This window comes from Leuresthes tenuis, unplaced genomic scaffold (assembly GCF_036924035.1).
Source record: "Leuresthes tenuis unplaced genomic scaffold, fLeuTen1.0.hap1 SCAF_22, whole genome shotgun sequence".
In the NCBI taxonomy this organism is placed as follows: Eukaryota; Metazoa; Chordata; class Actinopteri; order Atheriniformes; family Atherinopsidae; genus Leuresthes; species Leuresthes tenuis.
Window position 1 is genome coordinate 19,596,714 of NW_027325376.1, and position 25,505 is coordinate 19,622,218.

At 40.1% G+C, this 25,505-nt stretch overlaps 1 protein-coding gene across 2 annotated transcripts in view; it reads right to left on the reverse strand.

Moving 5' to 3' along the window:
• dock11 (dedicator of cytokinesis 11) overlaps positions 1 to 25,505 on the reverse strand; it is a 62,680-nt gene that overhangs the window by 34,685 nt on the left and 2,490 nt on the right. For both annotated transcript variants that reach the window (XM_072375828.1, XM_072375827.1), the window contains exons 2-18: positions 20,505 to 20,621; positions 18,215 to 18,304; positions 16,529 to 16,611; positions 15,995 to 16,061; positions 14,594 to 14,689; positions 14,018 to 14,152; positions 13,113 to 13,296; positions 12,198 to 12,277; positions 11,419 to 11,502; positions 11,139 to 11,279; positions 8,893 to 9,168; positions 5,644 to 5,766; positions 5,470 to 5,552; positions 4,627 to 4,749; positions 4,402 to 4,478; positions 3,426 to 3,610; positions 3,192 to 3,257 (exon numbers count right to left, since the gene is read on the reverse strand). In XM_072375828.1, the coding sequence (XP_072231929.1) occupies positions 3,192 to 3,257; positions 3,426 to 3,610; positions 4,402 to 4,478; positions 4,627 to 4,749; positions 5,470 to 5,552; positions 5,644 to 5,766; positions 8,893 to 9,168; positions 11,139 to 11,279; positions 11,419 to 11,502; positions 12,198 to 12,277; positions 13,113 to 13,296; positions 14,018 to 14,152; positions 14,594 to 14,689; positions 15,995 to 16,061; positions 16,529 to 16,611; positions 18,215 to 18,304; positions 20,505 to 20,621 (2,010 nt within the window). The remainder of the gene's footprint in view (positions 1 to 3,191; positions 3,258 to 3,425; positions 3,611 to 4,401; positions 4,479 to 4,626; positions 4,750 to 5,469; positions 5,553 to 5,643; positions 5,767 to 8,892; positions 9,169 to 11,138; positions 11,280 to 11,418; positions 11,503 to 12,197; positions 12,278 to 13,112; positions 13,297 to 14,017; positions 14,153 to 14,593; positions 14,690 to 15,994; positions 16,062 to 16,528; positions 16,612 to 18,214; positions 18,305 to 20,504; positions 20,622 to 25,505) is intronic.

The window sequence follows — 25,505 nt, forward strand, 5'->3', positions numbered from 1 at the left end:
AACAATTTGTGGCGCTTTGACGACTATTTCCAACCACAAATATCTGACATGTGTGGCCAGACAGAAAAGGAGAAAAAGTGTGACCATTCATTATCCCCTGTGGCCAGCTATAATAACCAGTTTCTATAAGATTCTAAATTCTCTGGGAAGTCAGCTACACTATGTCCTCCACTTTGTAAGAAGCAGTAAAAAGAAAAGTTTGTTCTGTTTGAGGCCTCTGTCATTAATGAAGTTTTTCCTCGGACATTCCACAGCTTCTCACTGTAATATTTTATATCTCTGAGATATATAGAGCAGTATCCAGCCTCTGTTGAGAAGAAAGTGCAAGCTAAGCATTTGCATCAGCTTTTTTTTTTATGTAAGGTACACCTGAGTCAACCAACTGTGTAACTTCCCTCAGCATTCTCTCTGAATGCAAAACACTTTTATTTCTAAAGGCGTTTCATTCTCTTTGTTAGTTTTTCTGATTTTGTCGAAGATAAAGCATCAACGTTTCATATTTTTACAACTCGTAGTTGTGATATTTCCAGAAAAATGTCCCCTCTGAGGTCCTGCCGCTGCTGTACAACTGGTTATTAATTAATACATAATGTAAATGGTCCCATTTATTTTAAACAGACTTTCAGCAAATATTCAAAATCTTCTTCACTCGTGAAAATCGATAACTTTATGTCATCTCTGTTTCTATATATTTTAGTTTAAGAACATGAATGTTCTGCTTAATTCTCCTCATATCTGGAAAAAGATTGCAATTTCAAGAGAAATATTTAATTGTTAATGTTTCAACTTCACAGCTCTAGTGATATCATTCAGATTCTACAGTATCTGATCAGCAATTGTTTCAAGATGAGAACTCTTACAACAACTCATCAGTGAAAAAGTCTACCACCAGCTCCTTTCTTTCACACAGTTTCTCGCTTTCAAACATTACTGGCTGCGCATACAACCACAGGGAAAAACTGCAAATAGAAGTGACCAGGTGGTAGTGAACTTCCTTAATAAAAAATGTCCTATTGTTTAAAAATTCTTGCTGACTCAATTATGAACTAACTCAAACATGAAAAGCTACTTCACAGATTAGAGTTTTGATTCAGACTTTTAGAAAATGTAAGCTGACATTATTTCAACTAGAAACAACCTAGTTTTTGACATCGATTGTGCGTTCCTACTCTCCTTGTTTGACAATATGAGCAGCTTGGTGGAAATGTTTGCCTCACTGGGCTCAATGAGTAAGAATGTTCACAACAACCGAAACGGCTCTCTCTCCACCGAAACAGCTCTGTTAGCTGTGACAGAAACATTAAAAGAAGCCAGAGCGACAGCTAAGTCCTCTGTACTTATCCTGCTTGACTTATCAGCTGGATTTGACACTGTCAACCACAGTATCCTTTTGTCCATACTCTCTAGCATGGGCATCACAGGGAGAGCACACTCCTGGTTTGAATCATACCTCACTGGTCGGTCTTTCAAAGTATCCTGGCTTGGTCACACTTCTGCAGCGCACCACCTCGCCACAGGGGTCCCCCAAGGTTCAGTACTGGGACCTCTTCTCGTTGCCATATACACCAACTCATTAGGACAGATCATCCGATCACATGGCTTCTCATACCAATGTTATGCTGATGATACCCAGCTCTATCTGTCATTCCCACCTGACGACCACACGGTCTCAGCAAGAATCTCAGACTGTCTCTCTGAAATATCAACATGGATGGAAGCCCATCACCTCCAACTTAACCTCCCAAAAACTGAACTGCTGGTCTTCCCAGCCAAACCAACCATACAACACAGCATCTGCATCCAAACTGAATCCCTATCTCTTGCTCCATCAAAGGTTGCTAGAAACTTGGGTGTCCTGATTGATGACCAACTAACCTTCAAAGATCACATTGCCTCGGTTGCTCGTTCATGCCGCTTTGCATTACTAAACATAAGAAAGATCAAACCATACCTAACCCAACATGCCACCCAACTCCTGGTGCAGGCCATGGTCATCTCCCGCCTTGACTACTGCAATGCTCTCCTGACTGGTCTCCCAGCCTGTGCTGTGAAACCTCTGCAGATGGTCCAGAACGCGGCGGCGCGTCTGGTCTTCGGTCAGCCTAAAAGAACACACGTCACCCCTCTGTTCATTGAACTCCACTGGCTACCCTTAGCCGCCCGCATCAAATTCAAGTCACTGATGTTAGTCTACAAAGTGCTTAATGGAACGGCTCCCATCTACTTGAATGCTCTTGCAAAGGCTTATGTCACAACTCGGTCCCTCCGTTCGTCCCAGGATTGTCGTCTAGCAGTGCCTACACCACGCCTAAGACAATCCAAACTCTTTTCATGTGTCGTCCCACGATGGTGGAATGACCTACCGAGCGCTACCAGAACCGGGGCGTCCCTGTCTATCTTCAAGAAGGTCTTGAAAACCCAGCTCTTCAGAGAGCACCTCCTATCCTAGCACTTACCTTGTACTTCCCTACCCCCTCTATCTTTGCACTTTATCTTTCTGCACTTCCTTCTATGCCTGCACCCTATCTCTACTCTGTCACCTCTGACAGAGTCGGACTAGAGGGTTTCTTCTATGTAATTTATTGTTAGCTTTTTGTATAGCTTGTTATATCTTGATTTGTAAGTCGCTTTGGATAAAAGCGTCTGCTAAATACATAAACATAAACATAAACAACAAGTTATGCTGCATTTAACAGAAATAAAACCTACTGTAAAATTATTGACCAAGACACTAACAACAGCTTGCTTGGTCTGGGACAGTGAGTGATACTCTGGATTGCTGTCTTCTTCTGCACCTGACATAGGGCTGTGTTCCCCTTAGAATACTGAACCATACTGAGCCTTTTCATTTCTTGGCTCTGCCAAACAAACAGGGGTAAACTCCTCTCACCTCTGTGATGAACGTTGCACAGAAACCTATAAGTAATGCTGTGAGGCGGAGACTCCTTTTATGTAGCCTGTGTTTGCCTTTTCTCAGGAACGCTGAACTGAGAATAGCCTGCTGTGTGTTTTCACTAATGCACCAGTATCTCCATTCCCCCTGTGTCTCTATTCTACTCTCTGGCTATTTTCATGGACTATAATAATTCACAGTAAAGGAGCAGCAGTCCTGCCTTGAACTGCATGGATTTAAAAACATACAACAGCTAACATGTTATACATAATCTGTATAAACAGTACATCCAACTCACCTTTAAAGGGGCTGCTCCCTCCTCATCTGAATCTCTGAACTGCATGCAGACTGCAATGTTTCTAGCCTAATGTTGAGGAAACATTACATCAGTCATACAAATCATCAGTGAGAACCTCTGAGTCCAGTCTGTCACATGTGCTTTAGGCAGCAATAAAACATTAACCAATCAGCACTGAAAGACTGTTACAGTCTATAGCCATCATCAATCACATGGTTCTACCCAGCCTCACACCTTAGTGAAGGTCTTCTGGTTGTCGTATTTGAGCTGTAAGGGGTAGATGTAGAGTTGGTTCTTGTAGGTAGTGAAGGGGTAGTTGTACTTGGCTTCCTCTGGGAGGAACTCCTCGATTTCCACCGACACCCGCTCACAGCCGTCCTCGAAGGGTTTGACAGGAATGTAAGAGGATGTCACTGTATCTGTAGCACAGAACACATATCAGGTTAGAGAAGCACACCTCAGATGCTGCTTTCCTGTATCTTGTGCCACCGGAAAGAACCAACTCTACATCTACCCCTTACAGCTCAAACTCACATATCACTATTCATTACAAAAACAGCTGAAAGCATGAAAATACAAAGAACAAAGCTTTGAGTCACACAAAAAAAAATTACAGTTAGATCCAATTTATGGTTATTTGAAGTAATTCCTGGCAAGACTTCACAAGTACTGTGACTGATGGAGGCTGATTTTAAACTCTGTGACATCATCGTCTTACTGTTCTGTGTGAAAACACTTGATAACCGAAAAATGTGACCTCCTTATTAAGCTCCCATCTGTTGTAACCCAGAAAAGGTTTTACATGACATGATACATGTTCTGTGACAACACCACAGGTTTTATCTCTGCATGCGTTGCTATTGTTTGATCATAATCTTGATCAGAGAAATTCAGGCTTTCTCTTTATTCTTCAAATGAGCAGCAGAAACAAGTGAAGCTGTAGATGCACAAGAGATGACAAAGTGCTTTCTAGGAATCAGAGGTACATGCTATGGTCAATCATCACCAAAATTAGAGAAACATTTAACTTTAGCTTTAATAGCTTTAGTTTGTTCAATGCAATTATTGGAATTTCTGCAATAAAATTCAAGAATAGTTATTTGTATTTTTATTTGTTGTTATTGGTTATTTGTTTTAATTTTACAGTATGATGACCGTTCAACTGACTGAGAGACAAACTGGCCTAAAGGGAGTGGAAATGGGAACATACTTGAGAAATCAGGTGGGACACATTCAATTGTGACATTAAGCTGTCCAGGGATGGTCTGAAGTTTGCTCTTCTCAGGTCTGAAGAGGAAGAACAGATTACAAATATGAAGAAACAATCACAATAAATGGTGCAGCCCTCCTTCCATATCAAATATGAACTTCCAAGGAATGACTTCTAACTCCCACATGACTGAGCTTAACTACAGCAGGCGTTCTTATTACTCACTTCCTGATGTCGGCCAGGAGCTTGATGAGGTCGTCTGTGGAGATTTTGCTGCTGTCCTGACGATAAAGAGGAGAAAACTTCCCATCCATGTCCAGGCTGCCCTGGGCGTCTTTGAACACCTGCCTGGATCAGATCACAGAGGACAGCAGAGTTTGTCTCAGATACTATACCGACTCATCAGATCCGACGTGGCATTTTCTCAAAAATATAATACTAAATTGGATCATTTTGAGGCAATAAGACTACTTTACAAGACATTTTTGGGCTAATTAAACATGTTGAATCAGCGACTGGTCTGTCAGAGAGAGAGTTCACTGCTGTTCAGTGTTGTGACTGAACTCTGTTGAATGTTGACGTGATGACAACTTAATCCTTTTTATGCAAGAAGTGTACATTTTTAATAAAAACATGCAAAATAATCAAATAACTGAGATAATCCTATGTTGGATTCTAAAACTTAACTATTGATGATGTGTTTAAGTCTAAGTTTTTTTTTTCCCACCAGCTGGTGATATGAGGAAACACAGTAGGGGTTCTGCCATTGCTGCTGGGTCTTGACATCAGTTTGGTGTATAAGAGCCCTTAGATTCAATATTTGCACCAAGAATTTGATTGACATAGATATAAACAAAATTATATCAAGTGAATCCCTATTTTCCATCCTTTCCAGAAGTATTTAGAGGATGTTTGAAACTGAACGAGAAACTTCTATGTCCTAAAATCCACTTCATACCCTTAAATTATTGATATCATTGCATGTGTATGCATGAGATCTTGCAAGCTTGAGTCCAAACAGATTCATTAACAGCTGATATTTTGACTCATGAATTATTCCTCTCTTACTTAGCTGCCCAAGCAAATGGCATCCTGTACTGCCCCAAGCGTTGGCATGTCTGTTTGGCAGCTTTTAGCACCTTCTGAGCCGTCTGTGGAGACGTGGGAGAAGACACATAGTAAACACGAAATCAAAACCACTCTCATGTGTGTGTTCAAATGTGGTAAACAAAAGGGGCAGACCTTGGTGACATCAGAAGTCTTGATGTACGGCTCAGCGCAGTGTGTGATGCCATTCTGCAACACCTTCTCCACATGGGCCACCAAGAAGATATCTGCATGTGGGTTGGTCACTGAAAAGATACCCTGTAAGAATAAGAGAGAAAACAAATGAGAAAGATTATTAGTTTTGGGATTAAGTCACTTAGTATGCATGGTATCATGATTTAACACACAGTGAACGTTTCTTTTATTACAAGCCTCCTTCAGGAGTTTTTCCACAAAGAATATAAAAATGGGAGCTGCTAACTTGATGGATACATAGATTTAAAGAGAAACAACTTTCTCCAAACTAGATGTCAACAGTAATTCAAACCTGAAACACATTTCACTTTTTAATTCACCCCCCGCTTTACTGAGAAGCCAGTGCAGGGGAAGTAGCTGAGGCTATACAGGAAAACCACATGGGGCCAAATCTATTTTTGTTCTGGAGTTATGGGGCTGTCTTTAAGCTTCAATTGTCATTTCAAATTAACAACAAAAAACAAAACAACAACTAAATTTCATTCACGCTGGCTATGTTCTATGTTTAATCACACTGATAAATTTATTGATAAAAGCTCCATAGAGGTTTCTGAGAACAGAAGCAAAACCGTAAAAAGAAGCAGCAGGAAGAATGTATTAAAGTTCATCGGAAATAAAACAGAGCAGTTTAAATAAAGGAGCAGCTGAGGTCTCTGACAGCATCTCAAAATATCAGCAGATATCACACACAGCAGATTAATACTGAAAATCCACTCTAGAAGAGACTAACATGCTCTAACAGCTGGGTTACACCTAAAGTCATCAGCCTATCCATCCTCCACTATCTGCCTTTATTAACTCATTTTCACAGCACTGATACAACCACACAGCTGCTTTTGGTTTCCATCATCCACCTCACAATTTGTTGCTTACAATCTATTATCAAACATTTTCTACAGTGTGGTTGCAACATTCTAACATTATACTTCCTCGTTTCCGCAAGCATCATACAACCAGAACACATGAATTAGATTTATGAATTATGTAATGAGCTGGCACAGATGTGTCCTTGGAGCTACTGCTGACGCAGTGGAGAGATGGAGGAGGTGGAGGCTGTGCTGTTGGACCACACCCAGCGCACCTAAATTAAACTGTGGTCTGCCAAGCTAAAACAGAACTCTAATCATAGAGATGGAACCTGCTATGTTAGCATTCATGTGATGTATGCGAGTGTGGACATGTCTGTCCTGCTGGTGTGGAGCTTTCACAGATGTTGGTCGGCTAACATTTGGTCCATGAAGTGTACACATGAAAGTCAAATAGAACCTGCTCTTAACTTCTGCTTTTCAACCTGCTGTCTTGATAGTCAACTCAGGTTTCTTGTCATGGAAATAGAAAGTGAGCACCTGAGTAACAGCTACTAATTTACACCAGACACAGGTCCTGCTGAGTGACTCATCATAAGAAAAGACCAAACAGCTGGGGTGAAGAGCAGATGGAGAATGTGGTGACCTCACAACACCTGCAGAAGTTTACTCAAGGCCTGAGCCAAAAGTAACACTCACACGTGGACTTTTTTTCTCTACTACATATACTCCAGAGTTAAAATACAGTAGACAGAAGTGGGCAGACTTAAAGCTTACAACACCGAAAATGTAGCTCACATAAAAAAACAAAACAGCAAACCAAAGCAACACTACTATCACTTGCAAACTTTAGCTGAATGAGCTAAACATCTCACAATGATTCTTGAGTGATATGCACGCATCATCTGGAAATAACAAAATGGTTTTCGACGAGGGGAGTAGGGGCAGTGAAAAACATATTCTTCATATATTCAAGTTCAGAACTCCATCACTCATTCATCACCGGGCCAGCTGCAGTCAACCCAGAACAGCTGAGCAGGGTTACACAGCAGACGACAGTTCAGCAGTTTGTCTCCTCACGGTTCTGTGAGGACGTTTCCGAAGCTCGACGGGGCAAACCCACAACTAACGGCTGAACCTCAGAAGTGGGAAGCTGAGATTCTTTTTCTCTTGCTTTGTTATAAACAGCTAATGTTCATCAGACATGAGCATATTTCACCTATTCTGTCTGCTCTCCATCGGCTGAATGGTCTCACTCCACCCTACCTTTCTGACTTGCTTCAGCTTTATGTTCCCTCTCAGTCCCTAAGGTCTGTTGATCTCCCAAAAACTAAGTTGAAGCTCAGAGGTGATTGGGAATTTGCAATCACGGCTCCCAAACTTTGGAACAAATTGCCTTTAGATGTTAGGCAGGCTCCCTTTCTTCCCGTTGTCAAATCTCTTTTAAAATCACATTTGTTTTTCTTAACTTTCTAGTTGTTGTTTTACTTATTCTGTCGGTGATTTCTATTTTTGCATTTGTACGTCTGTGTTTCATGTATGCATGTAAATGCATATTTTGACTGTATAACACTTTGGGTCAACTCTGTTGTTTTAAATGTGTTTTATAAATAAAGTTTGATTGGATTTTAACTTTGAAATATGATCATTATAATTTTGCGTCTTCTGAATCTGCAGTGTAGTGTTTTAACAACATAGACCAAGTCAACACTTGACTCATGTCAAGACTGTGCCTGAAACAGGGATCAGTATCAGCTGTTAACAGTGCAACTGCAAATTTGAGATACTGCCAGTCAGGTTTTTTTTTAGATTTATTTATTTTTTAATCAGTTTTCTGTGTGTGCTAGTATGAGCTCTGGGGTTAGGAACGGTCTGCTTTTTCATACGTTATAATGTAATTTAAGAGTTCATTCATTCACTTTCCATACCCACTTTATCCTATGCAGTTTCTTGGAGGGGGGGGGGGGGGGGGGGGGGGGCTAAAATATGCTTTTATTGGACAGACGCTGTGGAAGAAAGTGGAGTTGAGTAGTTTACTTCATCCCCTAAAACTGGTTGTTATGAAAAGAGCTATAGAAACATGGTTGTAAGAGGGCAGTTGTCATGTTTCTCTGTGGTACTTTGAAAAAAGCATGACAGAGACATTTTATTAACAAACAGATGTCTCCTATAAATTCTAAAGTTCCTCTAGTATGAGGCCATTACTGTCAGGACTTTTTTTAAGCAAACAAAATCGTTTACAACCAATCACAAGAAGCACTGATTCACACTGATTCACACATTCAAGTGTCACACCCATTCCTGACTGGCTGTACACTATGTGTGACTCAGCTTCAGTCATTTCCTCAATCAGGAAGCTGTCTTAATACAGTCAAATTATTACCTGTGTGGGCAAACGCAGCAGAGCCTCCGACACCCTCTGCAGAACAGGCAGGCCATTCCCTTTCCCCGAGTCTCCGTTCACCATCACCCCTCCTCTTACTGCCTCCCTGACTCCTCCTCCTCCACCATCTGAGTCAGATGAAGGAGAGATTTGGCCAGAGGTGTCTGTCAACATCTCCCGGACGCAAGGTGGGTTCAGGTCCACATGGAAGTCGGCCGAGATCTTACAGCTCTTGGAGATGTCGAACAGAGCAAGGCTGATGAAGAATGGTTCCACCTAAGATTCAACAGGGACATCGTTAAAGATTGCCAACACTCCACAGTGTTAGTTCAAATGTCCCTTGATCTATTTCTTGTCATGTTTCAGATGATCACTTCCCCCTGAAGCTGTTTTTAAGTAAAGGAAGCTCAGATCTTCAGCGTGTGCAATAAGAAACTGGAGATTTCTGGAGTGCCATCTAAAGTGCTGTGGTTTGCTGGGGTAGCAGCATCAGTGTAAGAGATATCAGTAGATTTATTAAACTCCTCCATAAGGACAGAAAAATAACAGAACAGAACCTGGACGTTTTTGAGTCAGTTAGGGGCAGGAAATAATTAAACAAACAACTCTTCATATTGGACAATCCATCCCATCAGTTCTGCTGTCAGAAAGAACACTTCAGGAAACAATTCCTACCATTCACTTTAACACTGAACAGCAGCTCACTGCTATGTAACAGATGAACACGCAATGTAAATATTTCAATTCATATTGCCTCCTTTGCACTTCTGTCTCTATTGTCTGTTTTTACTTTGCTGTTTTTCTACAGATTGTTTAACTGATTACTGCTTCTTCAATGCACAGCCATCTTTATTCTCCTCTTACCTTACAAACAGCTGTAGATAGGGCTCTATTTTATTTTTTTATTGTACTTTATCATATTAGCTGCTTTATCGGAAACAAGTTTTGCATTCTAAGACCACAACATTTGAATAGATCTGAAACAATTAGGCACTAATAGCACCTGCATTAATGTGTGTTTTGATGCACTTGTTTTTTATTTTAGTCTGAGCTTCATTATGTACATTTTGTGGCAGAAATATGTCCAAAACTCGACTGAGTCTGCGCTAAGCTTCAACCTCCCTGACCAGAACCATTATAATGGTTTTCATTGGGTCATTGTTCTGTTTTATCTGAAATAGTCACAGTGCTGTATTGTACAAATACATTTAGATAACTAATTGAAAAACAAATATCGGCACAAACATTTACACTCTTTCAGTATGTCACAAGTATGAGTTGATGCCCAGTTTGAAAGCAAATGTTTCCTCCAACATGCTTCCTCACCCACATGTTCCTGACAGGCTGCTCATTTATGCCAGAATGGGTCAGTGAACATTTCTGAATGGAAAGAAAAAAAAAGGAAAGGAAAGAGGGGGAGTGTGTGCTGCTTCCAAACCACAAATATGAGTGATTATTTCTCCTGCCAGCCTCTTTTATACAGGCTATGGAAGAGGACTAACTTAAAACCTCTTCATTCATTACACAGTCGGCATTTTCACATTGTGAATTTTTTGCATCAGCTTATGTCTTTATTCACTCAGAGCAGTTTAAAACATCACTGTGTGGAACTGTTAGGTAATTTGGACCTTCCACAACACAGTACGTGGGGAAGGTCTTAAAATGATATCCAGTTGCATCATTCTTTTTCGACCTGGTTATTTCTGTTGCTTCCACTCAGACCAACATGAATTATGAACACTTATTATTTGGGGCAGCACTGCAGAGGGTGAAGATGGATGGAAATGTATGGTGGGAGAAAGTAAGCAGTGTTTTGTGGTTAAAAGTCGGTGCTTGCATAGAAAAATCACAAGGATTCTTCCTTCCTGTTGCTTGTTTCCAACTGCTTTGAACATTTTTGTGATAACTTCTAAAAATGAACTTTTAGGTGTGGTATAAACCTAGCCCTATAAAAATATGCATAGAGACTGCCAGTATTATCAGTGTATTTTAACATGTTGCGAGCCAGCATGTCACCTCACATTCTCTGGCAGAAAGTTCCAAAATCCAGGCTCAGATTAAAGGTCACCATCTTTACAAACACAGCCTGTTAGAGACTTCATGGAAAGTAATTCTGTATTGTAGTCTTTGTTTTATTGTGCAGTTCTGCAGTGCAATTTGTTTATATTTAGTAGTAAGAACAGCTGAGGCACAGAAATGAATGAAATAATTCAAATGACTGGTGTAGAATTAGGGCAATGGCGTACATTAGTGAGGATCCCGTCGGCCTTCTCATTAACGCAGCCCTGCAGATTGAATGTGAGGTCATGGCAGCTGACCATGATGCGTCGGCCAAAGCGCTCCTCGAATGGCTTCACGTCTGGCTCTATGCCAGAGAAGTCCAGCCTCTGGATATCAGACAGGAGGGAAGAGAGGAGGAAACCGTGTAAATGGTGGGAGGGAGGAGGTTAGATCAAAGAGACAGGATCAATAGTCAAATAAATAATATACAGGAAAAGCGAGTGCTGTAAGAAGAATTTTCTTTACCTGTGTTTCAGGATCCAGGGAGAATAGCTTTTGTCTGCCCTCATTTCTGTTGATCTTATTGAGTTGGTCTGTCTCCCTCGCATACTGCAGACAAAGTGCACAGAAATGTAATTAGTGTTCCTTCCTTTTTTAAGAAATTCATTTATATTGTCACCTTAAGCACTTCACCCTCTACCCTGTTTCTATGCTTCATCTTTTACTCTTTTTTGTTAAGCTTTTCTCATCTTGGCAATATGACTGAAATTCTAGCGTGATAGGAAAACAGAGCAGTATCTTAAAAAAAAGAAGGAAGCTCACACTTGCAGCAACACAAACAGAAGCACACAAGAGAGTCAGATACAGTCAACAGACAAAGGGAGGAAAAAGGGCAAACAAATCAAACCGTCAGGTCATGGTAAAAGCCTTAATCCATTTCTGCTCACACTGTATACACCCTGCAGACAAACCCAAGTGATCTTTCGAATCGAGAGAGAAAAGCTGTGCTGGAGAGGCCCGGAGCAGACGAATGGAAACAGCAGCACAGAGTACAGAGGGCTTTGTTGTCAGTGTGTAGCTCTGGGTTACAGACATATCAAAGCAGCAGAGTGCATGTGGAAGGAACACTGTTGCAGCCAAGCTTTTTTCCCCATCTTTCCATTTCATTACTATCATCTGTAATAACTGTGTAGTGACGGGTATAAAAAATTAAACTGCACAAATAAACGACATTTGTGGTAAACAAACCATGTCAATCAAATGCATATGCATGAAATTAACAGATTCACACATTTGCATCATACCTTCATGAGTTCAGTGTGCAAGCTGCGCCCCTGACTCTCCTGCAGGCTCTCACCTTTACCTTGGCTGACAGTGTCATCATCTGACGGAACGAAACAGAGATCAAGCATCAGCAGAAGTAATCAGCATGTTCAAGAAAAAAAGACACAAGTCAGGCTCAATAAATGGACTTGTACTTGTATAGCGCTTTTCTAGTCTAACTGACCACTCAAAGTGCTTCACTACAATAAAGCTCCTCTGACTCAGCATTTCCTAAAAGCCTCCCTCAGTGGCTGTCTGAATCTTTGTCTTCTCTGATAGATATGCTAACATTACCAAATTAAAGAAAAAAATAAGACGCTGTGGCATTCTGCTGACTCCCAAAGGATAACCAGTGGACAAAGTGAACTCATCCGACATGTTTCTGGACAGTCTCCCAATCTCTCATCAGTAACTAGGAGGCATCTGACCAAGCCAGGCCTCTTGGGTTTCACTGAAAAATCCTACAGAGTGCTGGCAGGACATGCACAAAGTGAATAAAAGCTGCTGGCATTCATCCTCAACTGAACCCAAACAACTGAGTCAATGATTTAGCAACTAAATAAATAATCAGCAGAATCAAATTAAAACTGGAAACAATCCTCAGATTCAGCTTTGATTTACTTACACCTCCACATCTTAACATATTTTAGCTGTTGTGACATTTCTGTATTGGCAGCAGCTACAGGTGTAATGCTCAGAGATTTTTTTTTTGGACTACCAGGGAGAATGATTTCAGTAACCCTGAGTGCCTTTGTTTCTGGATTAAAGGTTTTGTTTCATCATCATTTCATCAAATAGACCATGACATGAATAGAAATGTAACCACTAAGACTATAAATACCAAGTCAACTGAAATATGAACCTCCATAGTTTTAAGATGTGGGTGTAGAGCTAACCTGCAGCACAGTCCAGAGACTCTGCTCCGTTCTTCTTGTCCTGGACAGGCTCTGTGCTGCTCTGCAGAGCCTGTTTGAGCGTGGCCACCCAGTCCTCCATCTCTGCTTCACTGTCTGCAGCCAGGAAGTGGCTGTAGCGGTCTTGCATCTTCAGCTCAAAGCCATTGCGCCGCATCTTAGGACTCTGAGAAAGTGATAATATTTCTTTATCTTTTGCTAGCATATGGCTTCTGGAGGCATAAAACACAACACTGTCGGGAAGCAGTCAAACACTGAGCAGTACAACACTATATTAAGAGCAAAGGATAAATTGTTAGAGCTGACTCGGCGCATAGCGGTGAGTTTCAAAATCTTTTCAAAAAGGGATTCAAATATGAATTTAAAAACAAACAGATTTTCAGAATTATTTAGCCAAGACTAACAGGTGGAAAACCTGGTTTGCATGCAAAACACTGGCTTCTACATCAAACCCATTAAACAGAATGAGCCTCCTCTCTCTGCTGGTTCATCTACTGAGTGTGCTCATTGAACTGAAAGCTCCCTGGCAGCCTCGCCAGTCAGCGCAGACACAAATGAGGTACCATCCTGTGCCATAAGCCAACAGCAGTAGGCCCCTCACAATCCGCTAGAGCAAGCATTTTTTTTTTAAACCAAGTCAGTGGAATGCAGTAAATCTGCCCAATAAAAGCTGCAAAAAGCCCCCAGAGTCAGGCGAGACTGCGAAACACACTCACATTCTCGAGGGTGGGAGCTCATGCCAAGAACGAAAAACACACATTGAGTACTTGAAGGAAGTACTCACAGTGAGTTCAGTTAAATAAGACATGGTGCAGTGGATAAAACTAATAAAAAGTTGCTGCCGTATTCTTATCTGTGCATTTGACAGTTTTCTGCCACAGGTGTACCTGAACAACATCTATACAGGAGTCCAGATAGATGGATCCTTTGGTTTCCTTGCAGTTCTTCTCATCCTTGTAAGAGTTGAGGATGTAAGAGCCATCAGGGAGCTGAGACAGGTAGAAGTACCTTCTTTTGAACACCTGCAATTCACAGCAAAGGACAGTGAGTAAGGGACATTACAGTACAGAGCAGTATAAGAAAGTGGCTTCTAAATGCATGTGGAACTGCTTCCATTTATGTTCCCCTTATTTACGTTGTCCTTTTGATGAGACAGTCTTAAAGATTCTACACAGTAAAATTAGACTTTGCACATATGACAATATTTTATTTCTTTCATTACATTTATATTTTGACAATTTTTATGGTCATTCATGATGTGCTTTTGGTGTTGTTTGAATTTACACTATTGGCAGAAGTTGTAAATATGCGAGTGTAGTTCTGGAAAACTTAAGCTGAAGCTAAATACAGATGTACTGGAGGCCAACGTCCCTTTATTGTCTGCCTACCTGTGTTCTGATGCCTACATGTTATGGTTTCTTTGGCTGCGGCTACGTTATAATGACAGACTGGTGTGGACTCACCCTCATGGAGACAGACAGACTGCTGTTGATGTTGGCTTTCTGAAGCCAGCCCTGCTTCATGATACCTCCCCTCTGGGAGCACAGTGATGATGTGTCCTGACAAACAAAAACATCAGGAAATCAAACATAATTGATATTCACAGGGCTGTACACAGTCTCAAAAACCTTGTTTCCAATAATTATTTTCTCATAAGCAACTGGTCTCTAAGAAATGTTTTGTATCTTTACATAAACATATTGCAGTTCAGTGAGTGTAAGGTGCCATCAGTTCTGATCACATTCCAGCCACTGCTTGGTTAATTTCCTATAAGGAAGTCATCATCCAGACTCAGTTCTGTCAGGGTTACCTCTCTATCTCATACTGTATCCATCTTGGGACTTTCTTCTCAAGGGACTAGTCTCTTAGTGAGTACACTCATTCTCAAACACACGTGTGAGCTGGGAGTCAAGCATTCAGTCTCTCATAGGAATTTAAAGAACACAGACGCCTCATTAGCTGGCACACATACCATGACACTGAATGGGTAAGGTAGAGGGTGTGCAGGCTTGTGTGTATTTTGCTCTCACAAAGGGGGGGTAGCATATTCCTCTTGACATGTTTAGTCCTCTAAATGTCCCCTTCGTCCTGTAAGCTGATTGGCTGGCTGCTGTCCTCCTGCAGGACTCTCAAGGTTATTCTCGCCTCCCAGACCAGAGGGGTTTCCAGCCACCACAACTATTTCTGCCTGTATTCCCATCTAACAGCAATATTATGGATTAACTATTATTTTCCTGTAAAGGTTACATACAGGACTTGTAAAAGCAGACCTTTTTACTTCTAACTGATGATGGTGATGGAAGAGAACATGTGCTGTTTTGAGAAGTAATGGGGCCATCATCTTCTTCCCACTCTTCCCAGCCTGGTAGTCCTGCAGCATTTATTTTCCTTCAATTAAACATCTTCTCTGTCTAAGTTTATCCACATCCAGCCGGAGCGGAGAGGGCAGAGGATCTATGAGAGCTATTTATAGGACAAGTAAGGGTTCTGGTTTCACTGGCTATCGTTCATTTTCAGAGGACTGACAGACCATAAGTCGTCCAGGCTCTTCCCAGCCCAGTTCCCATTTCACTATATGTGCTGGAAAACACTGAGTGAGCAAAGAGCATATCTTTGCTTAAATTACCAGGAAAGTGGAGCATGTTCAACAAGCCAAATCTGAGTATTTCTGTATATGTCTTTGATTCAAAGCTGTTTAAAACCTAATTCCTGAGTAAGAGATTTATGGGACATCACTAAAAGCCTCGCTGATACTTATGGAGCTATCTGTCCATAAACGGATGGGTTCGACATTAGCAGACAACTCACCCTCCCTGCAGCGATCGATGTCTGTGATGTAACAACACTCAGGCCCTTCCACTCACCTCGTCCTTGGCGTCTTCATCGATCTCAAACACGTGAGCTGGCAGCTTGTCTGTCTTCAGGCCTTTGCTTTAAAAAGCCAGACAAAGATTGTCAATTAATAAATCTGCCTTTTTTTTTTTTTTTTTGCATTACAGATATTATTTTCTGAAATTTTAAAGATATTTGGAAATAACTGTTATGAATGTTTCTCTAAATGATGTCAGCAGTGAAAATGATTTCCTCTGCTGCTACTCCTGTTGTGTGGAGGAAAATGCAGCCAAAGTCTGCGGTCATTTCAATTTCTGTACAACTTTTCCTCTCTGAAGCTTTAGAGATGTAACAACATAATGTCACTAGTTGTAGGTCACTATCCATCAGATTCATGTCAACAGAGTAAATCCTGTGTACATCTTCAATAAATACTGGGTAGTAAAGACCTGCTTAAAAAATGTGACGTTACTTTGCACAAACTCTGACCCCTAATCTGAATTTTTACATATACCCAAAGCACATTTTTAATTCTTTTCAATCAGTTTTGGTTTTATCTTTCTTACTTTGGTAACATGCGGAAGTCACCCGAGTAAGCCTCGTATTTGTAGTTGATAACATGCCAGTCCGTGTTGTACATCTTGATGCACTGTCAAACAGGTCAACACAGAGAGAAAGATTAGCAGCAGCTACACTCACATACAACAAGCATGCCAGGAAATACAGTCATGTGAGGAGGAAAGTACATCCTCTTTCCATTCTAAGGTTTTAAATGTCAGGACATAATTAAAAAAAAAAACATCTGATAAGGTTATATAAATACAACCATAGATAAACAACACATGACAAATTACACTGCCTTATTAATTAACAAAAACTAAGCAAAAATGCAGAAGCAGTGTGTAAACCACTATGTATACGACATAATTCAACAGCTCTTGGAACCACATTTAGCATCAATAACTCAACATAATCATTTTCTGTTTGAGGATCGGTTTCTGTACAGCCCATAAGGTCCAACCACAGCATTTCAATCCAGTTCAGATCTGGACTTTGACTGGACCATTGCAACACCTTAATTCTTTTCTTTTCAGTCATTCTGTCATTCAATCATTTGCTGCTGTGCTTGGAATTGCTGTCATGTTGCATGACGCAGTTTCAGGCAAATTTGAGCTGTCAGTGCAGCATGATGGACTCCAAATGGTTTGGAAATGGTCTTATAACCCTTTCCAGATTCATAGGCAGCAACAATTGCTTCTCTAAGATCACTGCTGATGTCTTCCCTCCTTGGCATTGTGTTAATGCAAACTGACAAATCCTATGCCTTCATAGAGGTGCTCACATTTAAATTATTTCAAATGCATTTGATAAGTAGTAGCTGGCTGCTACTTACCCTCCTAGTTCCTATGGAAGCAGGTAGGGTGGACTTTTCAAATGCTGGTATTTACCTCATTTTAAGACCTGGTGACGACCAATGATTTTTTTTTTTCAAAAATGTCCTTAAACATAAAAACTTCAGCTTTTTTTTTTTTTTACATCAATATAGGTCTATCTGCACATACACAAAAACACATGTGTACACACACACTTCATATGTGTTTATTAGCACTTAGTTCCCTTTTGTGAAGAAGTTTCTTGCTTGTTGTGACTCGTTTTCCAACCCAAAACAACTTTGCAAAGAAGCAGAAGATGGCTTTACTTCATCTTTGTCTTCCGTTTGGTAGCATTCAAGATAGTTTCCACAGTAGACATTAATTCTTCATTCAATGTGAAATAGAAATATGCAGAAATTTTAAGTCAAGCCAACTGAATGGACCTTTGTTTGAAAAACATTGAGCAAGCCTGGGTCAGTTTTAACAATCCCTAAGACAGTTGTTCCATGCTGTATCACAGACATGAAATCTGGCTAATGAACACAGATTTAAAGCCTGGCAGAACAGCAGAGTGTGTTCAAATCGAGCCAGAAGAGGAGTCTGTTTTTCATTGCTAATGTAGTATTTCATCACGGCACCATATGTTTACTACTGAACTCTGCATACTGTTTCTTTTTTCTTCCTGAGATTAAATTAAACAAAATTAAGAAACCCCAGTTCATGGTTGTTGAGAGAATAATGAAGACTGCATCATTTTCTTTCTGTTTTGTATGGAGTTGATTATCATTAAGAAAACGGCTTCATTGTCCTTATTAGCGTTATTGTAAATGTGTAAATGTGCTGCTCAGTCATACACGTGAGTCTGCAGGATTACGGTACCTCTTTGGCAAACAGACTCCTGGCCTCCCACTCGGCATTCTGAGGTACTGCGGGAACAACAGTCCTCCTCTGCCTGGAAATCTGGGACTCCTGCATTCATATAAACACAGTAAGATACACAGCAACACGTATACATCAAATATCTAATAACGACAGCTCTTCATCCTCTCAGAACGAAGATAAAAAAGTAGACATGTATCAAGATGTGCCACTAAACAGCAGTAAATACAAAGCAGAGGTTGCTGGCTGGATTGTGCTAATGAGACGCCTGAACTGACGCAGAAATAACTGGGCCTGCTGTGATGGGACAGTAAACAGATTATTGATGGAAAGCTTTCTTTAGACGGTGATACCTTATGGTAATTTGTTCCTGTTGGAGTCAGAAAAAAGACGCTGATTTGGTTGCTTGCTGAAGAGATGTCAGCACAGGTGTTTTGAGTGGAAAGCTTTTGTATAACGCATGCGTGGATCTCATTTTGTTCTGGTCCAGAAAACTATGATGTACTTTCACAACAAGATTTTTTCTTTGTTTATGTTAAAGGCAAAATATGGGATGAGGAGGTCTTACTTACTCATTTTGCAGTGATTATATTCAGTGTAAAAACAAACAGGATCCAAAGTTTTTCTTTTCTCAGTATTCGATAATAACTCCAAATGAGGGGTGGTATCTTCTCGTTGTATGTCTCTCTGGATAAAATAACATGAGTAACCTCTTTCTTTAAATTATGGTTTTTTTTTTATGAAATAATCTTACGAGCTTGAAAAATTAAGTCTGAGTCTCAAAAACTGACCAGCAGGAATGTATTTGTTATTCACTCTATTCATAAGTAAATTTGTACATGTTTACTTTTGAATGATAAGAATTGCTTTTATAATCTTGTTTAACAGCTTCCTCCTGTTTCCTGAAACCAATGTGGCCATAGAGGGTGCCACTGTTAAACTCATAGCTGTGCAGCCTGTTGTTCGTATCAGTTGGATTCACACTGCATAACATTGCATCTGAGGACAAGATGCAACAGTTTAAAAAAAATGTGTTTGGAGGACTCTGTGTTGAGCTCTTGGATAGATAGAAAGGAATAGAAGCCAAAGCCTCATCATGGGGGAAACTACTACACACATTCTCCACATCAATAGAAACAAATGTGGTGTTCTGATTAAAGGCACAATCTTTCTAATAATTTAGTACATCCTTTTTGTCTCTAAAGTAAGAAGGAACATTTTTCACAAAATCCATTTTCCACAAAATCTGCAATTGCTCTAAGTGGTGGTTTGTAGCATGTTTGTGAATCTTGGGAAGACTGTAGATGACAGCAGGAACTGGATGATGATTACTCAGGGAAAAAAATGCCTGCCTCTTCTCCAGTTGTTTTAATTAATTCCTCTCATCAGCTGTTATATGTGAATATTTAGGGGCTTTATCTTTTTTTTTTTTCTTATAATTTTCCTCCAGATCTTTCCCAGCCAATTTATTAGATTTCTCATTTGCATGACTTTGGTTGTGGGGCAAAATAGAAACTTTGATATAAAGGGATGCTGTTTTTGTAAGTCCACTTCGTCTACTTTAATCTGATGTGACTGTTGTCTAGTATAAGAGGCACTATTGCGTATGGGAGAAAAATAAAATGTCTCAACAAAAAGTTGTCTCATAGACCTGTCTGCATCAACCTTTAAATTAAGGGCATTCATCTTATTAGTCACTGCAAATGAAAGACCTTCACTTAAAACTGAAATTAGACAGGAAGTAAGTGAAACTTGACACAGCGCTGCGTGTGACTGTGCTGTCTTGGGGATCTCTTTGGTCGTCCTTTAACCACACGCGGGGCGCCTTGTCTTTTGCTTCCTTGTTGTGAGTTGGATGGGTCCAAAAGTTGCTCTATGATTGACTGGAGGATCTTCAGTCTTGCTCTGTGTACTTGTTCACTTAGACATGGTGGGTGTTGATTAGGTTGATGAGAAACACCTGTTTTGACTTTAGCCTTTGGTTTCCATTTGTGAGCTGTTTAATGTGAGCTGTTTAATGTGAGCCATTATGAGTGACTCCTGCCACTATTACACAAAATCTGTTGAGAATTTGAACTACCTCAAGCAGAAATTAAAAACCTTTTCACTTTCACATATGAATGTGGAAACATTGCAGTTTTAATAGCTCTCAATAGCTGTAAAAGCGACACCCTCAAAACCTCAGGTAGCTGAAAACTGCAACTGTGGGTTATAAGATCATGTTGATGATGAAGACGAGGAGAATTATTTATTTTTTTAAAAACAACAAAAAAAAAAAGAAAAAACTCACCGATACATCATCAACGGGGCAGAGGAGCAGGTCTCTGTGGGGGTCACTGTGGATCTGAGCCTTTCTCTGAAACACCACAGCCTCATAGTCGAGCGGTTCAATGATCTTTGGCTGCTCCTGAGAGGGGAAGACGGAAAGGACAATGCATGTCATTTAAAAGAAGCCATTTCTTTTATATTTGAATGTGTATTTTTTGTCTTCACTGTGGCTTTTGTGAGCTCTGTAAACTCATGCTGTTTCAAAGCAGTTTCCAAGTGTTCATCCCGAGACCTTTTCATCACCCATGGTACAGCAAAGCCACAAAAGATCAGAAGCAACCACAAAGTTTAGAAGACTCACAATGCTGGAAAACAGTTACTCAGAGAATCATGGGCGGATACACAAAATTAAGCAGAAGATGACAAGAGGAATAAAACTGAAAGATACAAAAAAAGGGCAGTGTATGAAAAGTAATTTGATAGATTTGTACATATGTAGTAATGTAACAAAAGAGCTGTAACAAATGCCACAGCTAAGTATCAACATTTCCTGTTTTGAGTTTCATAGAGAAGTGAATGATATGACTGAGCAATATGTCTTAAAGGTGTCTGCAGACTTAAAATCAAGCCTTCCTCAATGAGGTCAACACGTGATCACAAGTTTAAAAAAAAAAACTAAACCACTTGGAGAGATTCAAATTTAATTCCAAGAAAGTGCTACTTTAAGCTCAATCTGAGCAGAGAAAATGATGAGTAGCTTAGCCAATAAGCCTCGGCTGAGCTGTTGGACTCAAGCAGAGCAAATCAAGCTGTATGGACTTGATCAGCTTCTGTACAACATTACAGAGTCACCACCGCAGAATGTGATTCCTTGCTTAGCACAAGAAGCGAACAAAGAGCTGATCTTGCTCCACAGCAGGAAGAAAATGACAGTGATTTTCCACCTTGTGTTGGTCATAGTTCCATCTAAGCGTTATGCAGCTGAGAAGCAGAGCTTTGTTTTTCTGATGAACTGCTGGTTGAGTGGGCGGAGCAAGAAAGTTTGAAAAGCAGTTGTCTGGCTGCTGCCTATTTCTTTCCCCCTAAAACAGTTACTGCAACTGTTAATGTGTGCAGTTAAACTGGACAAAAGTTCTGGAAATATTTAACAATATAACTTACAACATTATAGTATAGTTAGAAAATAATTTTCTCTCGTTTGTACAAAAAGTTTCCTGCTAACTGACAGTATGAGATGTCAGTAACATTAACACAATAAAAATGTAATTAGAACTGTATCAGAGCAGTTTAAAATATGATAAATTTAGCATTTATTACTCAAAATATCCCATTTCCTTCAGTATTCAGACCGTTAGCAGCAACAACAGCCTCAAGTCACTTTTAAATGATCCAACAAGGCTTTGGAAGTTTAACCGCTTCCTCTTGACAGAAATATTCAAGCTGGACAAAGTTGGATGAGGAGCGTCAGAGCACAGCAATTTTCAGGTGGCCTTACAGAGATGATATAAGGGTTAACGTGTCCAGAACAGCTCACAGATCGTTGTTTTTTTGTTTTCACTCCTGTTTGCTTTGTATTAGCTCAGGTCATCTGTCTCTGACTGTTGTCAGAGAAAAGCCCATAGCATGATACTGCCACCGCCACGTTTGACTGCATGGATGTCATTAACGAACTGATATTCAGCGCTTGGTTGCTTCCTCGCAAGCTGTTCGGAATTGTAGTGAAATATTAAAAATGAAAAGGTTTCATCAGATCAGGAGAAATTGCTCCTCGTGATCTGAGAATCATTTAGAAGCCACAGGTAAATTTCCTGCAGGCTGTCACGTCCATCTGTAACGCTCTACAATCTCCTCTAAGGAACTCTGGATCTCATTCATAGTGGCCACTGACTTGTTGGTTAACTTGTGTGCTCAAGGCCTTTCGCCACCAATTTGTCAAATCTGGAAAGTCTGTTATTGCTGATATGCTGATATGTTTGGTATTTTTAGAAGGTTTTGAATCACTTTTAGCATTACATATAAGGGTATGTGAATTTGAACAGAGTTTGGCTGAGGGGAATAAGTTCAGTTATATTTCCAGGGTTGAATTCTCCTTGAATATGCTGGTATCTGTGCACTAGTCAGTCATGGAATGAAAATTGTCCCTTCAGAGTTCTTTAACCAATAATTTAATTTGGCCTGTGAAATGAGCTAGATACATGTACATGTTCTTTTTTCCACCAGATCCCAACTCTGTCAGTTGTCCACATAAACCTTGCCTGGCATTTAATCTAACCAAAACTTCCTTTCCATACTGGAACTCATGAAACGTGACTATAAGTATGTTTCTCTGTGCATCTTTTTGTTTGTTTGTTTGTTTTAAAGACACAGAGCTACAACTAACCAATGGCAAAATGCAACACCTACAAATCTGCTCAAATCATTACACAGAGCTGCTGTGCTGCCCCTGCACCCAACACAGCTGCTCTGCTTCCTGTCATGTGCAACAAGCTGAACCGCAGCAGCCCTACGAGTCAGAGGCGACTGTTTTCAGCACACCATGCAACAGTGATCATGTTGCAAAGAGAGCAAGAGAGAGGGAGGGAGAGGAAGCAAGAAAAGAGAGAAGGAAGAACAGAAGAGAGCAGGTTCTGCTTTCGCCGAACAGAAGAATTGGGAGAACTTAATTTTACTGAGAAGGACGTGCAACAATTGGGTGTGACTAAAGAGCAATCGCAACACTCTCCCATCTGATTTATTTTGTAAGCTCGCAACACGTCTCACACTTGCTTCTCTCAACTATCAGCCTGGACACGGAACACTCACTTAGCAGTCACTGAGTACAAAGCACAAACCCTGTTCCCACAAGGGGACAATGATGATGTTAGCAGGGTTGCAGTTCCAGATGTCTGTGTCCCATTACAGCTTTGCAGATGTAAGGCACTCCAGACTCCAGCACAACCAAGTTGAGTCAACACACAAGTCACGACCAGCATGAAGCAGCCCCACTGTCCCAAAGCTGACCACCACTAAGTGCTCAAATCTGTGTAATTTAGCTGCACAGATACACAACTCATCTGGAGGGAATAAAGGAGCCCAACAAGCCTCTTTAATCCTTGAATTACCTCCTGTATATTCCAACATCGTCTGTTATATCAACTGAGCTTTTTGCTGCACTCAGTCTTTTTGCAATGAAGACAAAGTTCAACTTGTATTTAATCACTGAATAATGTTCACTGGACAGCAATGTGGTGTTCAGTGAGAAATGTCACTTACACTTTCTAACACATGAAATCCACACAAGGGGACTCGCAGCATCAAGAGTGCATCCCTCTACAGTGCTTCCCAAAACTTTTTTCGGTCATTTCCTCATCTGAGTTGAAACCAAAAAATATCCACACCAATCCCAACCCACACCAAGGAAAAACATGGCCTGAGGGCCGAAAGTGGCACATAAACCAACCCAATCTAGTCCCTAAACATCTTCAAATGAAAATAAAAGACCCCACATAAATAAATAAATCAATAAATAAATAAATAAATAAACAAAGAAAGAAAGAAAGAAAGAAAGAAAGAAAGAAAGAAAGAAAGAAAGAAAGAAAGAAAGATATGCCTTCTGCTAATATATCAGTATAGCAGATTATCTTTATGTGTTTAAAGCTGAGAGCATCGTCTACATTTAGCCTGAATTAAAATAGATCTCGAGTTGATCCAGCAATCGTGTGGCGTTAAAGTGAGAGCAAACATCAAAGTGTTTTGTCATGAATGTCAATTCAAAGGCAGAATGTTTGATAGATCAAGAGAATGTTAATGTGTTCAAGAGGCAAGACATGAAGACATTTCCATCCAAGCATGTTAACAATGTTACAAACTTGTTGCTGTGAGAAAAGCAAGAAAAAAAAGCACACTTGTCTTGCAACTTCAATGCTGGGGAGAATTATATTTTAAAATAATTTTTGAAAACTCACAAACAACAGTGAACTAGACAATGTGGGATGGCTGAAGCTGTGCTTCCCAACTGAAAAAAGTTAATAAAGTAAGTGTTTGGAAACAGGTTGTAGCTATATATAGATCACATGTCCATCAGATGTAAGTTTTGAGTGGCTGTTAAAGTCGCCATGGTGATGTTAAGAGGAAATTGAAAAAAAGACATCACTCTTGTTGACACAGTTGAGCCACTGAGAGCAGTTTCATGCACACATCTATGAGAATCAAAAATAGGGTCACTTTTAGTTTCACTGCTTCACTTCTGTACTGGTGTCTATGGGGCAGCTGGAGTAGTTTGGAGACACCAAGTTCAGAAGTTCATCAGTGTTTGAGTGCCTTCCCATGACAGTAATTGCTCATCAACAACAGTGTGTTTTCTCCTGTTTGGGAACCAGTAACAGCTGCACCTTGCTGTTGTCTTAATAGATTTCCTAATTGTTTTCTGTATTATTTTGTTTATGTAAAATCTCATAGTCATCAGATTACGTCAGAACAGGAATGTTAGGCTGCTTGATTATGAAAAAAATAAGAAACAAGATCATTTTAACAGTAATAAAACATGATCATTCATTATGTTTTTTTGCTGACCTTGTACATTTATATAGCTTTGTAAAAATGTCTTGCTTGTAACTGAGGATTCTCTTGCATTTCTATTATGATCCAGCTGACACAAAAAAAAAACTAAACATGCCACAACCTGTATGACAGAGTGATTTTGGGCTTTAAGGGAGCAGCAAAAGCCCCACTGTTCATGGATCAATAATAAAAGAGAACCAACGGCAAACAGAATGCGTGAAAGCAATTGTTTTAACTTGATTACCTTGCTTTTATAATCACTGAAAGTAAATGAAGTAAATTAAACACATACGGAAAAACCGCAGTACCAGTCAAGTTACTTTTGGCTACAACTGTAAATCCCTGTCAACTTGGATAAAATGTAAAAAAAAACTGAATGCAATGATTTGCAAGTCATTTAATTTAGCTCTCTTAAGGTCCCACTGCAGCATTTTAATCAGGTTGAGGTCTGGGATTTGACTGGAACGATGCAATAACTTGATTC